Source organism: Myxine glutinosa, chromosome 1 (genome assembly GCF_964187855.1).
Source record: "Myxine glutinosa chromosome 1, kmMyxGlut1.1, whole genome shotgun sequence".
Taxonomy (NCBI): Eukaryota; Metazoa; Chordata; class Myxini; order Myxiniformes; family Myxinidae; genus Myxine; species Myxine glutinosa.
In genome coordinates, this window is record NC_136261.1 from 149,541,767 (window position 1) to 149,554,155 (window position 12,389).

Here is a 12,389-nt window from a genome sequence, read left to right on the forward strand (position 1 = left end):
GCGGTCAGGAGTGGCACTCAGGTCCTTGGGACTTTTCGTTGACCAAATACCCTGGCTGCTCCTGACCGGAAGGAGCGTTGGGACCCCCAGGATTCACGTCGGTCAGTCGCAGACAAGGGGATTAATCCCCCCTTGGTAAGGGGAAAAGGGGCCGACGTTGAGATCCGTAACAATATATTATATATATATGTATATATATATATATATATATATATATATATATATATATATATATATATATATATATATATATAGATATATATACATATATATATATATATATATATATATATATATACATATATATATATATATATACATATATATATATATATATACATATATATATATATATATACATATATATATATATATATATATATATATATATATATATATATTTAAAAATTTTAAAAAAATAAAAATATATATAGTAGATTTGCAAACTAACAACTGAGCATATACACCATGTATGGAAAAAAAAAGAATACAACTCGAAATTGCATGAATAATAATGTTTGTAAACCTCTGCATGCACTGTCTGGACCCAAGAGCTCTTAAATGAGGTATCATTCACCATTGATCAAATGCAATCATGCAACTTACATTTATATATAGACGAGCAGATAACCAAGTTCCACCGGGCCGTTCCAATGGAATTGGTGTGCGGAATATTTAGGGAGTTTGGCAGGAAAGTATTTTGACAGCATAATGGCAGGGACCTGTGAAAATTGGGTGTAATGCAAAATTTGACTTCCAAGTCCTCAGTTCCCCTTTCTTCTTCAAGCCCTCCTCCCAAACCTCACTCCCAACCTCCAAGTCCTCGACCTTCCCCTTCCAACCCAGAGGCTTCAATCCTGTTCCTGCCCTCCATACTTCAAGCCTTCAAACCCTCTCCCCACCACAATTCCTAAAATCCTCCACCCCCCGCCCAAAGGTCCTCAAAACTTCCCCCCTCCCTCCCCTCCACCCCTCCCCCAAGTGTAAATTCCACCTCCAACTCCGTCCATCTTTGCTCTCCCTACCCCTTCCGAACCCCAACCTCCTGTCCTCCTGCCTCCCTCTCCCTCATAAAAGCAAATGTGCATTCTTACATCAGATATATGGACAGACAGACACACAGACAGATAGACAATACAAAATTGTATTATACAGACATTACACAAGGGCATTCTTACAACAGACAATCAAACGGTTCTGCTTTTCCTTTTGGACAAACATTTATCAGAGGTCTTTTTTTTGTAGGGAATTGTTATTTTATTGTAAACTAGCAGAAGTACCCGGCATTGCCGGGCGGGGGAGGGGAGAAGAGGGGGAGGGGGAGGGGGAGAGGTGGAGAAGAGGGGGAGGGGGGAGAAGAGGGGGGATGGGGAGAGGGAGGGATGGGAGGGGGAGGGGGTGGGAGGGATGGGAGGGGGGTGGGAGGGATGGGAGGGGGGAGGGTTGGAGGGTTGGAGGGGAGGGGGGAGGGTGAGGGATGGGAGGAGGTGGGAGGGGGAGGGGGGAGTGGGAGGGGGTGAGGGGGGAGGGGGAGAGGGTGGAGGGGGAGGGGTAGGGGGAGGGGTAGGGGGAGGGGAGGGGGGAGTGGGAGGGGGTGAGGGGGGAGGGGGAGTGGGGGGAGGGTGGAGGGGGAGGGGTAGGGGAGGGGGAGGGGGGAGGGGGAGGGGGCAGGGGGAAAGGGGAGGGGGAGGGGGGTAGGGTGGAGGGGGGAGGGAGGGGGAGGATGGAGGGGGAAGGGAGGGGGAGGATGGATGGGGGAGGGGGAAGGGGGAGGGAAGGGGAGGGCCAGTCAACAATGACGTTGCAGTTCTCATGATCGGAGAGCAGCACAACAATCGCGACATCGTCCTGCATCTTCGCAAGAGCACGAAGCCGATTTTGGAGACTCACCGATCCTGTGACCCACGCCCTCCAGTACCGGCGTTGCCGGGCGGGGGAAGGGAGACCCATACTTTCCCAACCGTACATTCGCCCTCTCGACTCAAGCTCGTATTCGATTCGTATTCGAAATCGAAAGGGGAAAGGGGAAATCCTTCGTATTCGAATTCGTAAACACGAAATATGAATTAAAATGTAATTCATATCGCACAAAATCGACACAAAACACGACCGCATAAAGGTGAAAAAACGCAATCGCTTTTCGCCCTGAATTACGTGCAAACGTGTGACGGGATGGAACATCACGTGATCGCTCTGAGCGAATCAGCGAGCTGCTCTGGCACCGGCTGAGATTAGCGGGTACTTCGCTGAGGTAAATATGAATAAAAAATATGGATCTCGTCAAATATGGTCTCGGCCATGTTTGTCCCAGGCTCAATGGCCATGTCTATGCCAAATATCAAGCACGTGAGCCTCTCTGTTTCGGAGTCTATCGGTAACATTACACACACACACACACACACACACACACACACACACACACACACACACACACACACACACACACACACACACACACACACACACACACACACACACACACACACACACACACACACACACACACACACACAGTGTTTTATATATATAGATTAAGTCAGCAAGTCATTTTACATTTTTTTTTTTGTTGTTGTTGTATACAAAGTCGAGGCTCGTGAAAGAGCTAGCATTTATCAAACAAACAAATCAAACAAACAAGCAAACAAGCAAACAAAGTATATAAAAAGGGGAGCGGTCGACAAGATGGGGAGAGAAGGGGAGGCAGCACACAAACACAACATTTGAGAGCAGGGACATCGGGAGATGTGTGGGAGGGAGAGGGCCTGGGGGGGTCAGGATAGGTATAAAACGCAAGGACACCAAGGACTTCCAGGAAAGAAGTCGGCACCTCAAAAAGTGGATTTGGGGTGAAATTAGCGGGGGTAGAAAAGATCAAGGTTTTGGATTGGGGAAGATAAGAGCTGGTGGTGAACAGCCGTTTTAAAGACCTGGAGGGAGGAGTGGGATTGAAGAGAGTGAGGGAGTTTGTTCCAGAGGCGGGAGAAAAGAGGAATGGAGGAGTGAAGGTGAGCAGAGAGTCTTGATTTTGGCAGTTTAACCATGAGAGGGTTGCAGGCAGATCTTGTGCGACCTGTAGCAATATTTGGGGGACAGAGCCCAGAGAGAGCTGGGGAGCAAGGCCGGAGAGGAGTCGGTAGAAGAAGGAAATACCACCAACCTGCCTGTGGTGAGTAAGTGAAAGGCCCTCAGAGATAGCGTCATTGCGGGAGATTCCAATGATTCTGAATGCTTTGGTTTCAACAGCGTGAAGACGAGCTAGGTGTGAGGCAGGAGCACCAGCCCAAAGGGGAGAGCAGTACTCCATTGAGCTGCGGATGAAAGCCTTGTATGTGGTGAGGAGCTCAGCTGTGCCAAGGAAGGACTTCGCACGAGGGAGGATGCCCAGTCGGCGACTGGCTTTCGAGGCCAGCTTGGAAATGTGGTTTTCCCAGGAAAGATCATGGCAGATAGTGAGACCCAAAAGCTTGAGTGACAGAACTTCTTGGAGAGGATTATTCAGAAAGTAGATGGGAGATCTTTTCAGAGAGACATCGTAAGAGTGTGAGATTTGTCAGGAATGAAAGACATGTTCCACTTGTTTGCCTAGTCTGTGATTTTGTCCAGGTCTGCAGAGAGTGAGGAGGCTGCACACTGCCGATCTGAGGGATGAGGAATGGAGCGGCAGAGAGTGGAGTCATCAGCAAAGAGATAGAGAGGATTTTCAAGAGAGTCAGAGAGATCATTGATGAAGACCAGAAAAAGCACAGGGCCCAGAACACTGCCTTGGGGAACTCCAGCCTGAACAGGAAGAGGAGATGAGAGAAACCCATTCAGGGCCACACGTTGACTACGACTAGAGAGGAAGTCCACCAGCCATGCGTGGAGATTTCCATGGATACCAAAGGAGGAGAGTTTGGTGAGCAGAGCGGGGTGCCAGACCGTATCGAAGGCACGTGATATGGTCGAGGGAGACGGCTCTAATTTCCTGTTTAGCATTGAGGACCTCCATCCATTGTTGAGACAGCAGAAGCAGCATGTCCAGTGTAGAGTGACCTGGTCTGAAACCAAATTGATGATCAGAGATCAAGCCATTGGAGAAGAGGAAAGATTTCATATCCGAAGCAATGATGGATTCCATGACTTTGCTGATATTGGGAGAAGGCTGATTGGTCTGTCGTTGCTGGGATCTGTTTTTGCACCTTTTTGTGCAAAGCGGTGATGTTGGCTGATTTCCAAGCAGATGGCAGTTGACCTTGAGCAAAAGAGAGGGTGAAGAGAACAGAGAGAGGGAGTGAAAGAGCAGAAGAACAGGATTTTAGGACCCGTGGGCTGATGCCGTCAGGTCCAGTTGCAGAATCAGAGTCGAGGGTTGACAGAAACTTTTCCACCTCGTCAGGAGGAAAGGACACGGAGTCCAGGAGCAGCTGGGTACGACTGGGTACGGTGGGTACAGAGAGGGATGGGTTTGGGACACAAGATTTAGAGGCAAACACAGAGTTGAGGCATTCAGCTTTTTCACATGCGGAGTCAGCTGTGTAGCCGATTGAAGGGAGGGGATGGAGGGGGAACAAACACCAGAAACAGATTTGACCAGACGCCACCAGGATTTGGAAGAGGGAGACAGATAAGAGAGTTCGGTCTTGAGAACGGAGAGATATTGTTTCCTGGCTCTCCTGAGGGTGGACACACACTTGTTTCGGGCTTTGTGAAAGGAAATGAGATTTCCTTCCGTTGGATTTGCTTTCCAGGAGACGAAGGCAAGTTGTTTCTGGGCAACAGCCTCACCACAAGATTCCGTGTACCATGGACGGGCGGAAGGGTATGACAACTGAAGACGAGATGGGATAAATCTGTGCATGAGAGAGAGCAATTTACTTTGGAAGAATTCCCAGGATGAGTTGATGTCAGAGGTGGTAGAGATGGGAGACCAGTCCAGATGATTGATGGCTGCTTGAAGACCGTGCCAGTTGGCCTGAGTGAAATGCCAGACTCGTCGACGCTGAGGAGGCTCTCTGAGAATGGTCAGAGAGATGTCCACTTTAACAAGCACATGATCAGATGAGCCGATTGGAGCAGAAGAAGAGCAGCAGACATTTTCAGGGAAGTTAGTCATAACCAAGTCCAGAAGAGAAGATGCTCCGTTGACTGAGATCCGGGTCGGGAAATTGACAGATTGTGTCAGTCCCAGTGAGTCGCAGAAGTCCTTTGCTGAGGAGCCATGGCTGGTGAGAGAGGTACCACACCCAGCCAACTGGCATGGTGACAATTGAAATCACCACATATGAGGAAGAGAGAGTTGGGATGAGTAGATAGAAGTTGGTCCATATTATCAGACAGCGAGATGTAGATGGAGTCATCACTATTTGGTGGACGGTACAACACACATATGAACAAGAGGTGGGAGCGAAGGGGAAGCCGTAGCCAGAGGTATTCCTGGGGGTGAGGTGGAGAGAGTGCAGTGCAGGGCGAGTGAAACTATTTGTTTTTGTTTACAAAGTATTTGTTTCACATGAGTCAAACCTGTTTCTAACTTCAATGGTTGTAGGCCTGTTTGACGTTTTCATCTCCGAGCTTGCTCCAGTTATAGCATACTATTTTGTCATTGTATTCTTTATTGACATGGAAACTAGAGCGAAACTTTGCTGACACCAGTCTGTGATCCGAACTTATTTGGAATAATGTGTTGTATGCATGGCAGTTTCGCGTGCGTTTTTCCATTTCTTGTTGACAAGTATATACTGTTGTCAATTTGCCTTCCAACCCCTCCTGGGTAAGTAAATGTCCACTTTCTTTTGATATCCGGTATTCAGTGCAAGAAAACCACATTATTTTATTAAATCAAGGAGAAACAATCAATTTCTGTTTGTTTCATTATTGTAAACTGAGCTTTTTTGCATCATTCACATCTTCAGAAACCAACATTCAGTTTTGTTTGGGTATTTCTTTAATTATTCCTGTTAGTTCCTCATAGAAATTGAAGGACACCAATATGAACAACTAGAGAGGCACTCAGTGGAGAACATACCTCCACCAAGCTGACAGTTTACGTTTTGTATCCCACTAATAGGTAGGATCTGGATCTGGACCTGAACCAAAAGCCAATTGGTTTGTTCTTGTCACCTAACCAACTCGTCCACCAAGTTTGGTCATAACTCGTCCACAACTTTTTAAAATATCATGTTGTATATCGCTTTTCGCCCAATCTCTCAATGGTGAAGAATCACTTGACAATTCAATAATTCTTGTATCCGAATCCGTATTCAGATCTTCACCAAAGTCGAATCGATTCATTCTTGTCACACACACAACCTTTCCACCAAGTTTCCTACAAATCCATCCACAACTTTTTGAGATCCTGCTATATGAAGTTTTGGACCCATCTTCCAATGGTGAAGAATCACATAAAAAATGATACGAGCCGAATCCGGATCTACACCGAAATCTAAATATTTTGTCCTCGTCACATCCACTACCTCTCTGCCAAATTTCGTCCGAATCCATCCACAACTTTTGGAGATATCTTTTTCACAGACAAACAAACAGACAGGGGTGAAAACATAACCTCCATCCACCTTTGGTGGCAAAGGCAACAAGTCAAGTGAATCCACTTGGATTCCGCCCAGGTTGGCCTTGGTTGGCCAGGTTGGCCAGGACCCAAATGACCCAGAGGACCCAAATGACCCAGAGGACCCAAATGACCCAGAGGACCCAAATGACCCAGACATCTCTGATGACTGGGTCCTCTGGGTCATTTGGGTCCTCTGGGTCCTCTGGGTCATTTGGGTCATTTGGGTCCTCTGGGTCATTTGGGTCATTTGGGTCCTCTGGGTCCTCTGGGTCATTTGGGTCCTCTGGGTCCTCTGGGTCATTTGGGTCCTCTGGGTCCTCTGGGTCCTCTGGGTCATTTGGGTCATTTGGGTCCTCTGGGTCCTCTGGGTCCTCTGGGTCCTCTGGGTCATTTGGGTCCTCTGGGTCATTTGGGTCCTCTGGGTCATTTGGGTCCTCTGGGGCATTTGGGTCCTCTGGGTCATTTGGGTCCTCTGGGTCATTTGGGTCCTCTGGGTCATTTGGGTCCTCTGGGTCATTTGGGTCCTCTGGGTCATTTGGGTCCTCTGGGTCATTTGGGTCCTCTGGGTCATTTGGGTCCTCTGGGTCATTTGGGTCCTCTGGGTCATTTGGGTCCTCTGGGTCATTTGGGTCCTCTGGGTCATTTGGGTCCTCTGGGTCATTTGGGTCATTTGGGTCCTCTGGGTCATTTGGGTCATTTGGGTCCTCTGGGTCATTTGGGTCCTCTGGGTCATTTGGGTCCTCTGGGTCATTTGGGTCCTCTGGGTCATTTGGGTCCTCTGGGTCATTTGGGTCCTCTGGGTCATTTGGGTCCTCTGGGTCATTTGGGTCCTCTGGGTCATTTGGGTCCTCTGGGTCATTTGGGTCCTCTGGGTCATTTGGGGCATTTGGGTCCTCTGGGTCATTTGGGTCCTCTGGGTCATTTGGGTCCTCTGGGTCATTTGGGTCCTCTGGGTCATTTGGGTCCTCTGGGTCATTTGGGTCCTCTGGGTCATTTGGGTCCTCTGGGTCATTTGGGTCCTCTGGGTCATTTGGGTCCTCTGGGTCATTTGGGTCCTCTGGGTCATTTGGGTCCTCTGGGTCATTTGGGTCCTCTGGGTCATTTGGGTCCTCTGGGTCATTTGGGTCCTCTGGGTCATTTGGGTCCTCTGGGTCATTTGGGTCCTCTGGGTCATTTGGGTCCTATATTCCTATCCTATAACATATATATCCTATAACCTATCCTATATATATCCTTTATCATATAACATATATCCTATATATCCTATAACATAACATATAACAAATATATCCTATATTATGTACTAGCGAGCGGCCGCGTACCAGCCAAAGGGGTAGCCCATGGTTAGCCTAAATATAGATTTGATGACGTCATGTTTACACATCTGAGCGACAGAAACTGTCTACACATCTGAGCGACAGAAACGTCTACACTGTTGGAGCTTCACTTTTGGAGAGACAGAAATTCCCAGGCAAACGCTATAACGCACCAGGTTTACAACCTGTGCGTTAATAAATATAAAAAGGACAAGCGTTACGCCTCGGTCCCCCGTCGGGGAAGTGATGTGAGTTGACAGAGTGGAAGACGCAGAAAACATGCTATGAAAAGATATTTCGCTCACAAGGTTCAGACATACATGGAGGCGGCCATCTTGGATTTTTACGTGGCGACCCAATTTTCAATAGCGTTCTTCCTTGTGCCGAGATACACCCACACACCAGATTAGAAGTTGGTACGTCGCTTATTTTTCAGGATATTCAGCTCACAAGGTTCAGACATACATGGCGGCGGCCATCTTGGATTTTGCCATGGCGACCCAATTTTCAATACGCTTCTTCCTTATGCCTAGATACACCCACACACCAGATTAGAAGTTGGTACTTCGCTTATTTTTCAAGATATTTCGCTCACAAGGTTCAGACATATATATGGTGGCGGCCATCTTGGATTTTGACGTGGCTACCCAATTTTCAATAGCGTTCTTCCTTGTTCCGAGATACACCCACACACCAGATTAGAAGTTGGTACTTCGCTTATTTTTCAAGATATTCTGCTCACAAGGTTCAGACATACATGGCATCAGACATACATGGCGGCGGGCATCTTGGATTTTGACGTGGCGACCCAATTTTCAATAGGGTTCTTCCTTATGCCTAGATACACCCAAACACCAGATTAGAAGTTGGTACGTCGCTTATTTTTCAAGATATTCAGCTCACAAGGTTCAGACATATATATGGTGGTGGCCATTTTGGATTTTGACGTGGCGACCCAATTTTCAATAGCGTTCTTCCTTGTGCCTAGATAAACCCACACACCAGATTAGAAGTTGGTACGTCGCTTATTTTTCAAGATATTCAGCTCACAAGGTTCAGACATACATGGCGGCGGCCACCTTGGATTTTGACGTGGGTTGCACCCACACACCAAATTCGAATGCGGTCCTTCACTTACGCACGCACACACGCACGCCCGCACGCTCGGACGGACACACGGACGGAGGTAGGGGAAAACCATAGTCCCCCTTTCGCTCCGCGGTGCGACGGGGGACAATAAATGTATTGAAATACAAACTTACCTTATCAAAAAGCGCCAAATGGTCCAGATAAAGATTCCCAGCAGGCCGCAGATCCAGAACTGGGTCACGTAGAAGGGCAGGGGTAGTGTCAAAGTGTATGGGTCATATTTTATCACAATTAGAAACTCGGTGACAATGACGGCAGCCACCATCCATGCCTGCTGCCCAAGTTTCTTGGCAAAATGCCTGCATGAAAATAGTCGATGTTAGAAGTGGAAGGTCTGCTTCATCCGTGATAAGAAAAGGTGTTAATAAAAATGCAAAACTATACCACGAATTAGCAAATAACAGCCACAGTCATATAGTTTAAAATGTGTTGTGTTTGGCATGCGTGTGTTTGGCATGTGTGTGGTGTGTATTCAACTTGTATGCACTCCTAAGCCACTGGACGGAATGACATGAAAACTGGTGATTGTACTCGAGGGGAGGGAAGGAGGGTGGACAGGGAATGTATTAGGCGGTTTAATTTAAAAAAAAATAATAATAAAGGGGGGGGGGGGGGGAGAGTATCGATCAAAATTGAGATGAGAAAATAATTTGTCTATATTCTCTTTCACAGTGGTTATACGTACATTTTACAGTGGTTATAAAAAAAAAGAGAAAATTCATAATAATCAATATTCCTGGGGGGGAGTATCGATCAAAATTGAGATAAGAGAAAATAATTTGTCTGTATTCTCTTTTACAGTGGTTGTACGTACATGGTAGATGATCGTGAAACCCATGTGTCACAGATGACAGAAGGGTTTTGGAGAGGGGGGGTGGGGGGGGGGGGGGAGAAGTGAAGCACCCCAATTTTCTGTATGTAAACAATATCATATTGCATTGCTTCCGGTGGGAGGGGGTATTAGAAGTCATAATAAATACACCATTTTGGGGGGAATTAGCCTATTCGTAAGAACGACGTCTTTGCTGGTAAACCCTCAAACAGCTGTTGGCCATACAGGTTGTCAAACATACAAATGGGTACATTCTAAGTTTATTTCACCTGTTTATCATACATGTTGTACTAATTATGCTGTCATCTATAACACATGGGTATCACTAATGTAATCACCTACCATTTAGAAAAGGTATAGACCACTGTAAAAGAGAGCATCGACCAATAACAGAATGAGAAAGCATGAAGATAATCAGAAAGAAGATTTGAAAAAACTGAAAACCAATAAAAATCCCACCGCTCGTTCATGAAGTCATAGACTTCCCGCAATGCGACACCTCCCGCATTCACAAAGAAAACAAGGCGCAGGAGCACCAGATAGTGTTCAGGGGGCATCCAGAGAACAAATTTCAAGTAGAATGTGTTCAACTCAGCAAGCAAGAACTGAAGGAAGGTGAACAGAGAGCAGGCAAGGATAAGTGATTTATACAGCACCCAAAATGAAAATGCACGATCACATTCATTTTGCAACAAAATGATTGCTTTTTCAGATAGCGAGTCCCACATGATCTATCCATTTTTATATGCCCAAGATTCTAGAAGTTACCAGATTTATTTTTCACTTTCAAGTTTGCATTCCCATCAATACAGATCTGCATGTCTAAAATGAAGTACTGCAGTGAGTGTACTCGAGGAGAGGGAAGGAGGGTGGACAGGGAATGTATTAGGCGGTTAGAAAAAAAGAAAAATAAATATTATATATGACTTTCTTACAAAGTTATGGGCTGACTCACAAGATTTCTGCCTGCATACACAAATCTCACATTAAGATGTACTGTGAAAAAAAAAAAAAAACCTTGATGGGTGTTTCACAATATTTAATACAAAGGAGTATGCAAAATATGGGCTCTCTTTTATAGAGTTCCCAAGATAACTAACATGCATGAAATTGATAAATAATTTCACTGACGAGATCATTCAAGATGGGCAGGGAGGATCAAGCACTTGATTATTTTAGACCCTTTCCTATGAATGGCTAAGCAAAATTTGGCCTTCTTCAGCTTGCATTGTTGAGACTTTGAACACGTAACATGCTCAGAGCCTTGTTACACAAGTTGTCGTGTTGCCAGTGAAAAAAAAGAAATAAATTGCTAATTTGAGAGGTTCCACAATTGTGTGCCGAGTTTCAGGTTAAAATCTGATTCATCACGGGGGAGACATCATCATCACCAATGCACCAGAACATTGAAAATGCGTCGATGCTGCAGAAATGGTCTCATAGCAAGGGTTATGGTGGCTGGTTGCCAATGTCTTTCAAGCAGTCAGTCAATATGGGAATATTAAATTTTCAGGGTGCCAGTGATAACTCACCATCTCTTCACTAAAGATACTGAGGGACCTTTAGCATCCACTAATGACCAATGCTGGTAGATGGTAGATGGCTCACCATCCTTCCGATGGATGAGGCACAAATTGATGCGTCGTGTTTCATACGGAATATCAAGGTGACAGTTTACATCTGGTCAATATTTGAATCAAGGATAGACAGCTCAAAAGTGAGTGTGCATACCTCCAGACAATCCTACCAACTTTAGACTCCATGGAAATATCATACTGTAACGGCAGCCGGTTTCGGCCCAGTGTCCCGATCCCAATCCTGGTGAATCAATGTAACAACAAACCACTGGGTGGTCAAATCTACCACCTGCACGATCACCTTTTAGCGACAAGACAGCACACCATCCGCCGGGAAAGCCAAACAGATCTTTACTTCCGTTATCTCTAACAAGATTCTGCCACTGCGATAGGTTCCCCGTTTGTTAATACTTTGTCGGAGCAAATCCTGAAGAAGCCCATCACATTTGATGAGCCCCTAACGGGCTTGGAACCAAAATTCCAATGGTCATGGACCTACCCACTTGCATACTTGCTGACTCAAGACATTTCAGCTTTTCATTTTTAATTATTTTGTAAAAAAAATTATATATATATATATATATAGTTGTGGTTTTGAGTTTGTACAGTGAGTAAAATAAAGGTTTAAATTTCCCCCTCATAGATAGTCACACAAGCAACATGTAGCCTCTTGATAGTGTAGTTATTTCTTCGTATTTGTGAGCTTAGTCCTTTTCCATTGTTAGTTCTACGTTGAGTAGTCAGGAGAATAGGCCCTACTTCTACCGACTTTCCAGCTTCCCTAGCCTCATGCCCCTTTGCGCTGACTTTGGTTCATTTTGGGCGAATTAACACGAGGCAGGCTAGGAGAGTCGGGGCGGAGTCGAATGAGGGGGGCGGCAGAAGCGCTGATGGTAAGCACAAGCCGCCAATCAGGGCTCAGAGGTGGTGGCGGCAGCATTGCGTCACATGGCGTGGTAAGAAGGTTC

The 12,389-nt window shown here is 46.0% G+C and overlaps 1 protein-coding gene across 2 annotated transcripts in view; it reads right to left on the minus strand.

Annotated features, from left to right (window-relative positions):
* Positions 1-12,389, minus strand: part of PTDSS2 (phosphatidylserine synthase 2) — a 160,163-nt gene that overhangs the window by 17,443 nt on the left and 130,331 nt on the right. For both annotated transcript variants that reach the window (XM_068119443.2, XM_068119451.2), the window contains exons 10-11: positions 10,304-10,449; positions 9,126-9,311 (exon numbers count right to left, since the gene is read on the minus strand). In XM_068119443.2, the coding sequence (XP_067975544.1) occupies positions 9,126-9,311; positions 10,304-10,449 (332 nt within the window). The remainder of the gene's footprint in view (positions 1-9,125; positions 9,312-10,303; positions 10,450-12,389) is intronic.